This window comes from Myodes glareolus, chromosome 24, assembly GCF_982192425.1.
Source record: "Myodes glareolus chromosome 24, mMyoGla1.1, whole genome shotgun sequence".
NCBI classification, from domain to species: Eukaryota; Metazoa; Chordata; class Mammalia; order Rodentia; family Cricetidae; genus Myodes; species Myodes glareolus.
In genome coordinates, this window is record NC_142049.1 from 22,553,576 (window position 1) to 22,568,872 (window position 15,297).

General features: G+C 48.1%; 1 protein-coding gene across 1 annotated transcript in view; it reads right to left on the bottom strand.

Annotated features, from left to right (window-relative positions):
• Positions 1 to 367: 367 nt before the first annotated feature.
• The window catches only part of Fam174b (family with sequence similarity 174 member B), a 43,863-nt gene continuing 28,933 nt past the window's right edge, over positions 368 to 15,297 (bottom strand). The window contains exons 2-3 of the mRNA XM_048434833.3: positions 11,736 to 11,867; positions 368 to 2,350 (exon numbers count right to left, since the gene is read on the bottom strand). Of these exons, the coding sequence (XP_048290790.2) occupies positions 2,347 to 2,350; positions 11,736 to 11,867 (136 nt within the window). The 3' untranslated portion in view covers positions 368 to 2,346. The remainder of the gene's footprint in view (positions 2,351 to 11,735; positions 11,868 to 15,297) is intronic.

Consider the following 15,297-nt stretch of genomic DNA (forward strand, 5'->3'; position numbering starts at 1 on the left):
GGCTCTCCATCCTCTGGACACCTCGAGAGTCTCCAGCGAGGGCTCAACACTTCCCAACCTGAACCAGCTTCTTGAACAAGAGTGCATGAAGTACATGCGCATGCATGTGTGTGTGTGTATGTGTGTGTGTGTGTGTGTGTGTGTGTGTGAGAGAGAGAGAGAGAGAGAGAGAGAGAGAGAGAGAGATTGATTCTCCAGCCCCATTCCATTTATATGCCTTTTCCTAAATCACCAGGACACACACAGCCCCAGAAACCCCAACTCATCCCTACCCACCTCCTGTGTTCACATTTCTGACCACAGAGTCATTTCACCAGCTCCATCGAAAAACATCCAAACCCAACACACTCATGACTCAGTTCAATGATTCTTGTTTGTTTTAAGGATCTTTATTTAAGTGCCTGCGGTGCTGAAGCTTCATCAAGGATTTGTAAGGTCGCCGTCCTGCTATCCTTGCCAGAGTCAGCGATGAGGGACTGGCAGCCGGATCCACGGTGTTCACACATAAGGCAGGAGGATCCAGCTTTTCTAGGTGGTTCACCTGTAGTCCTGGGACACCTGAATGGGAGGTGGCAGTCCCAGCTCCAAGGCTGAGAGGGCAGGGCACACAGCGTGGAGGTGGCCAATGTCCTAGAATTGCCACTGTGCTGTGACTACACAGTGAGGGAAGCCCCACCCCTCTGACTAGCAGGGCAGGAGGCTGAGAGAAACCAACTGAGAAGCAGAGATTAAGGGAGCCCAGAAGAACAGGCCACTCCATGATGGGTTAGGATTGCAAAGCACCCATGCCCAGCCAGGCTCCAGAGCCAAGGTGGCTCTTTCTACCTACTGCCACCACCACAGCCCCAGCCAGGGACTGGAGAGTCTGGTGGTGGGGCAGAGCTGGCCATGGTGGGGGATTTTACCCAAAGCAATGGAGCAGGGCACCAAACAGACAAGTACACAAACTCTAGAACAAAGACAGAAAGGAAACAAGGCAGTAACAACAGTCATCTTTCCAGACATACTACACTCCCGGGGTTCCAAAGGCACCGCTATGAGATTTGCACAGCATCCGAGCTACAGCAATATGGGAGAAGACCAAGTGGGAGACCTCCGTTAACCTGAGCAGTTAGTCCAGGACCTGTTTCCTCAGGGCATCTCTGGGTACCCAGCTCCCAGGCTAGGTGCAGTGGACCCAGGAGAGCTTCTAGTCCAATCTAGTGGAACATAGCCTGGACGGACTGCCAACAGAGTCCCCAACAGTGTCCCTTTTTTCAGCCAACCAAAGTATCATTCATTTAAATTACCACAGTGATTTCTTCTTAGCATTATATTCCTAAGACAAACAACACAACACTGAGGCAGGAGAAATGTTTTTACAGCACATACACACACACACACACAATCACTAAAAGCTACCTGGCACTTTCCATCCCTGTGAAGAGAGAGACAGGTACACACACACACACACACACACACTCATGTGGTCTGATCCCTGAAAATTTGAAATTTGTGTAGTAGCCGTTCCTATTTATGCTGAACCTCTTGGAAGGGGCAGGGTGGAGTGAGGTGGGGAGCTCGTATGTCCACTCTGAAAGGTCACATAGCTGTCCCCCAAATAAAGCCAGACCTGATGATGATGGAAAGATCTGGAATAACAGAATGCCAGGATTCTCCTAGGTACACCTGAAGGCCCTTCAGCCTTTTGAGGGTGTGCATATGTGTGCTGTGTATTGGTAAACGTGTGTAGGGGGCAGAAATGAATCTTGCGCATTGTTCCTCTGGAGTCACCCACCGTTTCTGTGACCAGGTGTCATCACCGGAACTCACAAGGTTAGGCTGGCTGAGCCGTCAACCCCAGGGCTTCACCTTTTTGCCCTATACTGGATTAGAGGTGAGGGCCCTGCTGCTAGTTCTGTTTCATGTGAGCTCCGGGGACAAAACTTGTATCCCCTGTTTCTAAGGTAATCAGGCTACGAACTAAGCTATCTTCCCGGCTTTTTAAAATTATTGATCCTCCTAACTGTAGCTTTACTGTTATCTATAGTTGTTCTAGAAAGATTCTTAGAAATCGATGTTCCCATCTTCGCCTCTTAGGAAGGTGGAAAACCCCTCAAGGAAGCAGTGCAAAGAGCATCTCAAAGGGGCATCCAAGGGTGGCCAAGGTGACTCTCATCTGGCGACTGGGGACAAGCTTGATGGTGATGTTCCAAGCAGATGTTGGACACACAGAATGGAGTCAGAGTTTCATAAGTAACGGTGGTTTTGGTTTCAACACCTCAGGTGAGAGCCGGTGCCCAGACCTTCATATCCCAGGCTGCAGTTGACCAACGTCCCCCAGGATGCTAACATGCCCGAAGAACTTTACCTGAAAGAAAAGGAAGAAGATTCACTACTTGGGCAGAGCGCTGAAGCCACCTGATGCTTCCCTGGCGGTCTCCACCTCATGGGCCACAGGGCCACACTCTCTGTTCCTTTTCCTAGTCCTGCCGTTTGCACGGTCATCAGACCTTCAGCTCTCACACAGGACGCCCAGGGGCCCTCCACACCTGATGTAAGTGGGTCTTCTGTCTATGTGTTACTTTCATTGGTCAAATAAAGAGACTGCCTTGGCCTTTGATAGGACAGCAGCTTAGACAGAGTTGATAGGCAGAGTAGACAGAACAGAATGCTGGGAGAAAGAAGCAGAGTCAGGCAGACGCCATGAAGCTCCGGTCCAAGATGGACGTAGGTTAGAATCGTCCCGGTAAGCCACACCCCATGGGGATACACAGATTACTAGATATGGGTTAAGGCAAGATGTGAGAGTTAGCCAAAAAGAGGCTAGATATAATGGACCAGGCAGTGTTTAAAAGATAAAAGAATACAGTTTCCGTGTAATTATTTCGGATAAAGCTAGTCAGGTGGCAGGAAACAGCCCACCGCTCCTTTAACACACACCCCTTAGAACACAAGCTGCTTTTTCCTTAAATCCTCTTTCTCGCCCTCCCACAGGTGTTCAGGCCAAGTGTCAACAGAGCGTTTCTTTAAAATTTACCCAAGAGTAACTACCTTAAAGCTTGCATATCCTGCAGTTTCTGTGTCAACTATGAATCCTGCTGTCATGACAGAAAGGCAGCCAGAGACGGTACAGAATGTCTGGTGATGGCTGTGTTCCGATAAACTTTATTTATGGGCAATGAAATCTGAATTACACTCAACTTTGATGTATCCTGAAATATTATTCTCCTCTTGATTCCTTTTCAAACACGGAAACGTAAAAATCAGAGCTGGGCACGTTGACACAGAACTGCAATCCTAGCCAGTTGGGAGGTGGTGGGGAGGGGGGGAGATGTGCATTTGAGAAAAACCCTGAGCTTCCCAGTGAGACCTGGGTCCACGTAGGACAGAAAGTAGAACTCATGCTTGGCTGGGAAGCTCTTGCGAGAGTCTGGGCTCCATGATGCCTCCCCTTAGCCCACTGAGTTAGAAGGACTGGCACTGCTGAAAGGCAGCAGAATCTTTCAGAGCTGAGGCCCAATGGGAGGCCTCCAGGTCACTGGGGACATGGGCAGGATTTCCGGGATTCCAATCTCTCCCTTTCGTTCCCTGGCTCATGATATGGTGAGAAGCTTTGTTCTCCCACACCCACCCAGATGTGCTGCCTCACCACGGGGCAAACCAACCAGCCGTGGACTGAAACCTCCAGCTCTGGGAGCCAAAATAAGCCTTCAGGTGGATGTCTCGGGCATTCTGTCACAGTAACTGAGACCCAGTGAATGCAAAAGGCATTTGGCGCACGGGCCGTCGTTTGATGAGCTGGGCCTATATAAGCGTATGAGCATCTGGCGCCTGCTCAGACTGGGTGAGTGGAGCCCTGTGTGAGCCTGCTCATCTTCCGGCTCCAGCTCTAACACAGTGCAGACCACAGCAGGGGGACAAGCAGTGCTTTTGCCACGAGGGAAAGCTCACAAGCTGCACCACAGGACCTTAGGACGGGAAAGCAGACCCATTAAAACCGACTCCTCCATCGGTATCGGATTATGGACCTTGCGTAATCATCCACGAAAAGCAAAAGCGGAATAGAATTTAAGGACTGGTGTTGGTTTCCGAGACCTTCAAACTAAGAATCAGGCCAGAGCACAGAGTACTCTCCACAGCTACATCAAAACAAATGCCCACAAATGACAGCCAATGGCAGCAAGAGCTGGGGGACAGGAACAGCACAGCACATGGGTTCACTGAGCAACATGTGGCACTGCCGCCTGCCTGGGCGCTCACCTCACGAGGGTCCCAGAAGCACCTGCATGGAAGCTCTGGCAGGCCCTGTGCCTTCCTCCCAAGAGTGGCTCCCAGCCAACCCCCATACCTTGAACAACCATCAGCCACATGTAGACACGGGAGAGCTGCAGGGCAAAGGGGAACCCCAGCTTTCACGACAGTCTCCTCACCATCAGCTCCTCTCGCAGCAGAACTAAAACCTTGGGACACGAGGCGAGCAGAGGAGCCTCCAGACCCTACCCATTCCCAAGCTCCTTAGGAAGAAAAAGCAGCCAGTAGCCGTTGCCATGGGAAAGGTATTAATATCTTCATGTAAAAAGTACTTAGTCTAGACCTCAGCCTGGGATGGGGGGTGGAGCCGGGGCGGTCAGACTTACTCGCCCTCTGGAGGATAGAGTAGGCACAGTCTCCTATGCCATGGTCATGTCACTGGTAGCTAATATTACTACAGAAAGCTCTAGCCAAAGCAGGGCAAGCAAGCCTGCTTAGAATGCTGGTCCATACCCTGGAGGAGCCGCACTGTTTCCACACACAGAAAGCCCATCTCAGCAGGAAGCAGGGTTGGCAGGAACAGCAGCAGTCTGGTACCTTGGGTGGGTTTTACCCAGCAGCTAGGTACCTTGAGCTGTACTCAACCCAGCTGCCAGGCTCCCTGGCACACAACCAGTAGGGCTCATGTGTGCCTGTCCTCCGGGGATGCCTAGGCGGTGTAACAAAAGTCTTCCATAATAAACTAGGGATTTGCAAAGACCCAAAACAGTGCACCAGGGCACCAGGCCAACCAAGCACAAACACAAGGCCTCCTGAAGTATGGAACCATTCCAAAACTCCAGGGCGCTGTCCTCCACACGGTATTTTTCCCAAATCAAAGCATCTCAGCAGTATGAAACAAACAAAGAAGGGGTAGAGCTGGCATGCATGAGACCCTAGGATTGATACCCAGGACTGGGGCTGGGGGTACTGTCCACAGACACCTCCCTGGCCTCTGACCTCTTCTCCCCATGACTGGAAACTTGGGAGAAACAAGCCTGGCTGATCCACTCAGGCTCCAAGTCACGAGATACGATCAGAAAGTTGCATATACAGTAAGACACATCCAACCCACCTCACTGCCCTGGTGCCAAGCACATGATGCTCTCCTCTCCACTCCATCATAAAACAACCCAAAGCCATGGCTCATTCACATCTGATTTCAATGTGTGTGCTTCCTGGAGAGAAGCAGAAACATTTGGTGGACAGGAAAAACAAGTCCCTATGAATAGGTCAGCAGTGTGCCGACAAGTCCTCAAAACGCTGCACGAAGCAGAAAGGTGACCTTAAGGACCTTCATTCTCTCATACTTACTGACGTGAAAAGCTGTTCACAATAGGCTACTCAGCGGGGAAAGGGCCCCACGTCAGCCTTTGTAACATGGGCCTATTTCAAAAGAAAAAGAAAACCCCACAGACACGTACTTACACACACTCTACCGCTAAGTAGTGAGATGACAGCGAATCCATTTCCCCCACTTCTCAGCTGTAGTTCCCCTAAACCTGTACATGAGGGAAAGCCACTTAGCCCCCCCACCACCAGCAGTCAGTCTTCTCCGGCCTGGTGCGGCCTTGTGTCTGACAGATTCACCTCCAAGTTCACCCACAACGTCATTTCACTTCAACCACAAACAGCAGGCACGTCCATGGGGGAGCTCCCTTGAAGGTCAGTTCTTCAGGACACAAGAGGAGGCAGGGCAGGGCCTGGCACCAGTCCTGGTTGTCTATGGGAGGCTCTGCCACAGGCTGCCACAGGAAAAAAAACGCCAATTCCAGCGGGGAAGTCTGACAATGACTGAATGGGCTACGTACTCCGTGGAAGCAGCAGCAGAATAGAATTCGCTCCAAGAAAACTGAGGATTGGTGTACTGGCTGGTTTTGTGTGTCAACTTGACACAATCTTGAGTCCTCAGAGATGGAGCCTCAGTGAAGGAAATGCCTCCATGAGATCCACTGTAAGGCATTTTCTCACTTAGTGAACAATGGGAAAGGGCCCAGCCCATGGTAGGTGGTGCCGTCTCTGGGCTGGTGGTCCTGGGTTTTATAAGAGAGCAGGCTGAGCAAGCCAGGGGAAGCAAGTCAGTAAGCAGCATCCCTTCATGGTCTCTGCATCAGCTCCTGCCTCAAGAATCCTGCCCTGTTTGAGTTCCTGTACTTACTTCCTTCAGTGGTAAACAGCAATTGGGAAGTGTTAGCCAAATAAACCCTTTCCTCCACAGCTTGCTTTAGGTCATGGTGGTTTGTCGCAGCAACAGAGATCCAAGTTAAGATGGGAGGCAGACACCAACTGAAAACTGATCATCACAGAGGGCATCAAAGAAGCCCCAGGATGACTCTACATGCGGAAAGATAAAATGAAACTTCCTACAAGACTGAGAAAGGTGGGAAATGGAAAAGCAATATTAAATATTAAATAATAATGCAAATGAGCCAGGCATAGTGGCACACACATTTCATCCCAGAAGTCAGGAGGCAAAAGCACGCAGATCTCTGTAAGTTCAAGATTCACACTGTCTACACAGCCTGGTCTATATAGCAAGTTCCAGGCCAGCCAGGGCTACACAAAGATCCTGTCATTCAAATAAGAAAAAAAAAAGACCATAGCTACTCATAATACAAACATTTATAGGATTAAAGAAGAATGCTGGGAACAACTATACAAAAACAGATCTGTAAACTTTAACAGACATGGGCAAAATGCCCCCAAAACTACTTCTGATCAAAACTGACCCAAGAAGAAATAAAGACCGAATATTCTCGGAACTATTCAAGGAACTGATGCCACCATCCTAAATACAGCACACGGGTTGTCTCGGGTGCAGCCGGTTTGGGGCATGCTCTACTAAACACTTAGGAAACAAACGGTTCCAATCTGATTTAAACTTGTCTACAAAAGGAAAATAAGGAAACACACCCAACTCGCTTCATAAGGCCAGCATTAACTTGCACCAGAGCCAGACTAACAGACTAATAACAAAACAGAAAAGAAACAGGCCAGTCACCATTCCCTAGGGAGAAAGGAAGCCTTAAACAATGCAATGCACATAGAAAGTAACGCATGACCAAGCTCTTAACTCCAGAATCCTGAATTGACTGGAGAGTAGAAATCTAATGAGTATAGATAGATTCACCACCATAATGGGTTAAAGGAAACACTCAACAGAGCTAGAGAAAGGAATACAATTCAAAGGTAACACACAGAGAAGAAAATCCCATGTAGCAAACCAACAGCAAACCTCACTCAGTGGTCAAATATTGAATGCATACCCTTTAAGGCCAGGAGTAAGACAGCGAGGCTGCTACCATCACTTCTGATCCACAGCACAGGCAGAGAGAGAGAAAGAGAGCTGACTGTGCCTGGTATGGACTTTTGAAACCCCAAAGCCCACCCCCATCACACACCTCCGCCAACAAGACAACACTTCTAATCCTTCCCAAACAGTTCCACCAACTGAGGAATTCATGCACAAGTCTATGAAGGCCATTCTCATTCAGACCAAACAGACAGATCTAGAGAACTGGCTCCTGTGAACTGTCATACCACCTACAGCATGTGTGCACACATGTTCATGTACACACAGGCATGTACATACATAGGCACGAATAACTTTTAAATAAATAAAATAAGGGTACCGGAGATAAGGTCACAAATGTAGTGACCACATTTTATACAGGAACCTGTTTTTGAGACTGTCCCTAAAGTGACGTCAGAGAGAGCCAGACTGTCCAGGAGCAGACACTGAGCACAGAGCCCGAGTACACAGGACTAGGGTTCACAATGGCCATTGCTTAGAGTTCAGGATCAATACAATGGATTTGCTGGGTCCTGAGTTTCTGCCTAGAAGAAATAAGGGACACCAAGGGACAGCAGAAGCAAACCCAAAACCTGTATCAGACATCACCAGGTGCCAAGAGGGGAGTGTCTGAAATGCCAGTATATGGGTACACAGTTTCTCATCATCCTTGATTCTCACCCTTGCATTAGGCCAGGGGAAGAAGTCAGTCTTTCAGAAAGCAAAAGTATTCCTAGTGCTTGAATACCTACCAAGTGGTTCAGTTTTGTCAGTTGCTTTTTGATGAGTTTCAGAGCTTCCAGCAACACCAATCCAGGACTGACAATCAGCCCAAAAAAGGGAACTTGGTCTAATTAGAAGAACTGAGACGAGTGTGGATGTATTTCAGGCTATAGCAGCGCTGGCATCCAGGCAGTCAAAGAATAGATCCATTTCGCATCTCATGTTCTAGACAGAATTTCTAAACAGATATTATAGTACCTTGTTTAAGTCTCTCCCCCTTCCCCATCAGTTATTTGAAACAGGTTCTCATTACGTATCTCAGGCCAACCTTGAACTCAAAACCTCCTGCTTCAGCCTCCTGTGTGTTGGAACTACTGCCAGAGGCCTGCACATCCAGACTAGGGACTTCTCTTACTTAGTGGCATGTGAAAAGAGAACAAAAACAGCCCATTCTGTCATGATTTCCACAGAGCCAGTTCAGTCACCCAGTGGATTAGTTGCTTCTCTCTTTGTTGTGATAAGGAGAAAATACTTACCGAAAGCAACTGCGCTGGCCAGTTTTCCATCACCTTAACACCAGCTAGAGCCATCTACGAAGAAGGATCTCAACTGAGGAAACGCCCACACCAAACCAGCCTCTCGGGAAAGCCTGTGGTACATCCTCTCAAATGGTCATTGGTGATTGACATGGGAGGGCCCAGCTCACTGTGGGTGGAGCTACCCCTGGACTGGTGGGCCTTGGTACTCTAATAAAGCAGGCTAAGCAAGCCATGAGGAGCAATCCAGTAAGCAGCAACCACCCTTGGCTTCTGCTTTAGTTCCTGCCCTGACATTCCTGGGTAATGAACTATAAATGCCTAGCATTTCACAGATACTCCCGTCTTGGTTCCTGGTGATGTCTGAAACAGGACTTGGGTTTGCTCTCCCCAATCCCTTGGTGTCCCACATTTCTTCTATTCTAGGTGAAAACTCAGGACGCAACAAATCCATTGTATTAATCCTGAACTCTAAGCTGTTGGCCATTGTGAACCCTAATTCCATGGACTCGGGCTCCATGCTCAGTGTCTGCTCCTGGGCAGTACGGTTCTCTCTGTTGTCACTTTGCAGAAAGCCTCCAAAAAGGGTTGTTGCTTTTTCTCTTTATGGTTGTTGCTTTTTCTCTTTATGGTTGTTGCTATTGTTGGGTTTTGGGGGGTTTGTTTTGTTTTGTTTTGTTTTGTTTTGAGACAAGGCTTCTCTGTAGCTTTGGCGTCTGTCCTGGAACTAGCTCTGTAGACCAGGCTGGCCTTGAACTCACAGAGATCCTCTTGCCTCTGTCTCTCAAGTGCTGGGATTAAAGGCCTGTGCTACCACTGCCTGGTCTCCCAGGTTGTTTTATCACAGCAAGAGAGACCCTAACTAAGACAGCAACTTAAGGAAAGAAGAGCTGCTTGATTCACAGTTTGAGGGTACAGTCGATCACAGCGGAGACAGCAAGGCAGCAGGAGCACGAGGCAGCAGTCATGTGCATTCAGTCAGAAAGCGGACAGGTGAATGCGGGTGCTCAGCACGGCTCCTCCTTTTCATCCAGCCCAGGACCCCCACCCATGGAATAGTGCTGACCACATTTAAGGTAGGTTGTCTCTTGATTAGCTCAGACTAGAAACTCCCTCACAAGCTCGGCAAGAGATTTGTCTCCAGGGTGATTCTGGAGCCTGTCAAGTTCAGTCAGTATTAACAGCCACACCTAATAGGAACAAGATTTTAGGAGTGGCTCTGAAAAAACAAAAAACAAAAACCAAAAAAACAGGTACAGGCACTTGCTGCTATGCTGGACAAATTGCGTTTGATTCCCAGAATCCACATAATGGAAAGAGGGAATCAACTCCAAAAAAGTTGTTCTCTGCCTCCAAATGTACTCAGTGACATGTATGCCTGTGTGCAGGCACACATATATACATCATGTTTATATGCGTGCATATATATACACACACATATATATACTACACACATATACATATACATACATATATACATACACACAAACACACACACACACACACATATATATATATGTAGTACAACTGATTCACTTCCTTAAGGTTCCGTACTGCGGAGGACTCCGACCCTTTTTATTGCTATAATAATGAAAGCCTGGAACCACAGGATGGCGATGTACCACTGTGATTCCAACACGCGGGAGACTGAGGCAAGAGAATTGCCATGAGTTCGGCACAGCAGGTTCCAGGCCAGCCCAGGTTATGCAACCCTGCCTCAAACAAGAAATAAAAATAAAAAACAAAAGTAAGGTTTAGCAAGATGAGCTGGCAGAAGTAGAGGAGCTTGCTATGCAAGCCCGATGACCTGAGTTTGACCCATAAAACTCATATAAGGTATTAAGGAGAGAACAAACTTTACAAAGTTGCCCTATGACCTCCACACACATGTACTGTAACACGTGTATGCATGCATACACACACACACCATACACACCATATACTTTTGAAGTATAAGTGGGAATACCTTTTAAATGACATTAATTTTTTTTTTCTTTTTTGGTTTTTCGAGAGGGCTTCTCTGTAACTTTGGAGTCTGTCCTGGAACTAGCTCCTGTAGACCAGGCTGACTTTGAACTCACAGAGATCCGTCTGCCTCTGCCTCCCAAGTGCTGGGATTAAAGGCATGTGCTCCACCACCGCCCAGCCATAATTTTCTTCTTTGTTTCTATGTACTGACTGTGAAATAGGCAGAAGGGTTAGCAATAAACCCAATGCGATCATTAATATAACGCTATGTATGTAATATTTTGTAGCATAACTGAGTATTACTGTTGACCTCACTCTTCCCCTGACAAAACACAAGTCATGGGTTTCTTCCGACTCTGGTATCTAGAACCAGCATGTTTCAAAGTGTGGTTGTTCTTCATAAAATTTAAGTGAACCAGGTGTGGTGTCACACACCTGTAGTCCCAGCACTTGGGAGGTAGAGGCAGGAGGATCTCTGAGTTCGAGGCCAGCCTGGTCTACAAATCAAGTTCAAGAACAGTCAGGTCTACACAGAGAAATATTCCTCTCTCTCTTTCTCTTTCTTTCTCTCTCTCTCTCTCTCTCTCTCTCTCTCTCTCTCTTTCTCTTTCTCCCTCTCTCTCTCTCTCTCTCTTTCTCTCACACACACAAAAAAAAAGTAAATAAAATTCAAATGTGATTCATTAACAAACTCTGTTTCTAAAGCCAGTGTTTCAGAAAGCAACCATGATAATACTTGTTTTTCTTTTTCAGGATAAGCATTTATCCACCAGCCCTGTACTCGTCTGGATTCCTAGGTACTGTTACCAAGGCAGTGATAGAAACAGGTCCCACCACAATAAGAACATCTCAGAGACTAACACTTAACAAGAGCACAAGAACACTGCGGCTGAGCCACCCTACCGGACACAGCCCGGGGAGAAGCCTCTGTCCCCTGCCCGCACCTATACTTGATGTCGAATACTGTGGCGTCCTCATCCTCATCGTCCTCCTCATTCAGTGGGGCCATCTCCACACGCTCAGCAGGGGTGGTGATGATGTCATACTTGCGCGTCTTCTTTAACCTCTTTCCCAACCTGGAGGAGGACAAACAAATTCATGAGACCACCACCGCGAGAGACGCTGACGAGGCCCAGCCTCCGGACAGACGGAGTAGCTCATGCTGAGATAGGTTCACTTCCCGACATCTGCAGACAAAGCTTGCTACCGCCTCCAGACAGATGCTGCCGCTGTACCCTGAAGGCTTGGTTAAGGCCCCAGAAACTGGGGGCTCGAGGGGGAACTGGGGGTACCGCACCTGCTGTGCAGGCAAGGACACTGGAGTCCGCACCTTCCGCACTCACCCTCAGCTGCGAGAGAAAGGTCAAATGCCAGGTGGGTATAACGGCCCTCCCGAAATTTCAGCACTCAGAAGCCAGACAGGGCATCTGGGAACAAGACGGCTAGCTAGACTAGCCCAAGAGGAAGCTTCCAGTTCAGCAAGAAACTCTGCCTCATAAACTAGAAAGCAATTGAGGAAGAACCCACAACAGACACTCGTGCAAATGCATACATGTACCCCACAGATATCTACAAACATATATACATACATATACGTGCACATACCCCACAGAGACGCACACACATATAATACACACACCCCACAGATACACACACACAGCCCAAAGGTACACACACAGAGAGATACACACAGACACACACACATGAGAGAGAGAGAGAGAGAGAGAGAGAGAGAGAGAGATACACACACATATAATACACACACCCCACAGATACACACACACAGCCCAAAGGTACACACAGAGAGAGATACACACACAGACACACACACAAGAGAGAGAGAGAGAGAGAGAGAGATACACACACATATAATACACACACCCCACAGATACACACACACAGCCCAAAGGTACACACACAGAGAGATACACACACAGACACACACACGAGAGAGAGAGAGAGAGAGAGAGAGAGATACACACACATATAATACACACACCCCACAGATACACACACACAGCCCAAAGGTACACACACAGAGAGATACACACACACCACAGATACATACATACATGTACACTGGAGAGGGGGACACAACCCAGGTATCCACAGGACTGAGTTACAGCTTCCTAACCCTTCCTGCCTTCCCAAAGCAGGGCTACCTGAGCACCAACAACTCAATAACTGAGAGCAATAGTACGAATGCAGCAGTTCAAAAAGATAAAATTCATGCAAACAATGCCCGGTGAACAAAAGATCACATTCTCTGAGGACGAGAAAATGGCAGCCTGGCTCGAGGTATAAGTGCCACCCTATAGGATCTGGGTCAAAGTCCAGGCAAAGGGAAGTTCTTTCAGATTCATCCTAAGTAAAATGTGATAGGAGCCATCTTCCTCGAAGGTGAGGGGTGGTCGCTGAGATGGATGATGCCCTTCTAAAGTCTACATACAGTAGACTCTTGGCATAAGCTAGTTGGGGTTGATAATAACAAACAGAAATTGCACAGACTCCAGCCTCTCTCCTAAGAGTAGGACTTGTAAAAGTGAATCAATGTTGTTTCCATGGTGAGGGCTTTATTACTACACTGTTACCTATGGTGTGCCAGAGGGACACTGTGGGTCCCAGGAAAAGAGCAGACGCCAGCCCCTAGCATACGACTCCCTCCCTGCATGAAGACTGCAATATTTTTCAGGGGGTGTCTGGGAAGCGCGTGGTGCCATGTAAGGAAAGCCCTCTTCTGATGGCCGCTGACGCTCTCTGAGCCTGTTCCTCTGTGGTCTTGGATCTGTTCCCAAGGCTTTGTATTCTCTGCCAGCCTCCTCTTAAGACAACCGGATGCTCTCTGTGAAAAAAGCAGCCAATCCAAAACATCCTAAGTGGGGCACTGAAGAGGCCTCCTGCAGATGGCAAGCTGTTCCCCTGAGACCACTTGTCAAAGACACCGGCAGATCTTCTTACCTCTTGCCAAGAGAAAGCCTCTCAAGTTCTCAAAAAGCATCAAAATAGAACCTCACTTTTAGGTCCTCTAAAAATGTCTTCGGAACGGCAACGTGCTCTTGGCTTACCTACTACAAATTACCAAAAATAGGACTCACCAAACTGCCACATCATTTACATAGCAAATTTTAGCCCTGTATCTCTAGCATAAATCAACCTGTGCGATCCATGGCGCCTGCTCGTCCAGCCCTTCAGGTAACAAGTCGTTTTCTCGAGATTGAAGCACTTCTTAAGGAGGGGAGGAGGAAGGCTTGGGAAACTCACAAGCTACAAGAGAGCTAACAGCCTAGTGAGGCTCCTTCCCCACATTACAGGAGCAGGGAACACGTGCTGGAGGTAGGGGACACTTCCACGGTGTTGATGCCTACAAGCTGCAGGGAGCTTCGGATGCACACAGTGGAAAAGGCTCTTCCATGAGGCAGCTGCCTCTAGGTCACTCGTGTCCCTGTAAGTGAAATGAAAAATGAAATGTATGCCCTGGCAATGCTGAAGCATGCATGGTGGTTCTGTTGAACGTGTCCATGTTGGGTTTCATGTTCTAAGTTGATGAGGACGACTGACCAGGTCTCTTCCCCAGTTATAGAAGGTTGAATCATCATGTGGTTGCTGGGAGTTGAACTCGGAACCTTCAGGAAAGCAGGCAGTGCTCTTAACAGCTGAGCCACCTCTCCAGCCCTACAAGTAACTCTAGGAAATTCACTGGCCACCGAGGTAGGCTTACATGAAATAACTCATTCTGTCTGTTGCTAGAGCCCTACCTGGGCAAACAGGCATGTGTCCTCCCAAGTAGTCACACAACAACACAGAGAGAAGACCTTGGCAAATAAGAACCTAGCAACAAAATGGGGCAAAGACCTTGGAAAATAAGAACCTAGCAACCAAATGGGGCAATCTGAAGCCTCACTGCAGAATAACTGTGTCTACCGCTATCCTCACAGGTAATGCTCCTGGGCACAGATGTGTCTACCTGGACTCCAAAATCAGGTTGAAGAATGGTACAAATGCCAAACCTGAGATCAAAACATTAAACCAAAGGGACATGCCTAGCCACCTTGTCATAAATGAGACCCTGAGTGCCCAAGGTTTATAGGTTGGGCTTGCAAAAAAACCCTAGCTTACAGTCCTAGGCTCGGAGAACAAGAGGCTGTGGCCCCAAGCTTTCAAAGTTACAGACTTACAGACGTGGGTGCTCCTAGCTTTGATTGGCAGCAGCCTGGTATTTGGCAGCTAATACTGCCACTCCCTAGTACCAGGTGTTGGGACCACCAGCTTTTAACCCTTGACAGCTCTCAGGGGAAGTGGGGTTTTCGGCCTTTCTATCTTCTCACCTTCAGAAACCTCAGCTTTCTAAAGTGTCTGCTCCAGGCCACCCTCTGAAATCCCACAACTGCCTTCTTACAGCCTCAGAATACATTGGTACAACCAGTCCAGCCTGCTCTAACCATTGACATGTATCATTGATAGGCAATTAAAAAAAAAAACAATTGAAAGAAGCCTTCACTGGGCCTG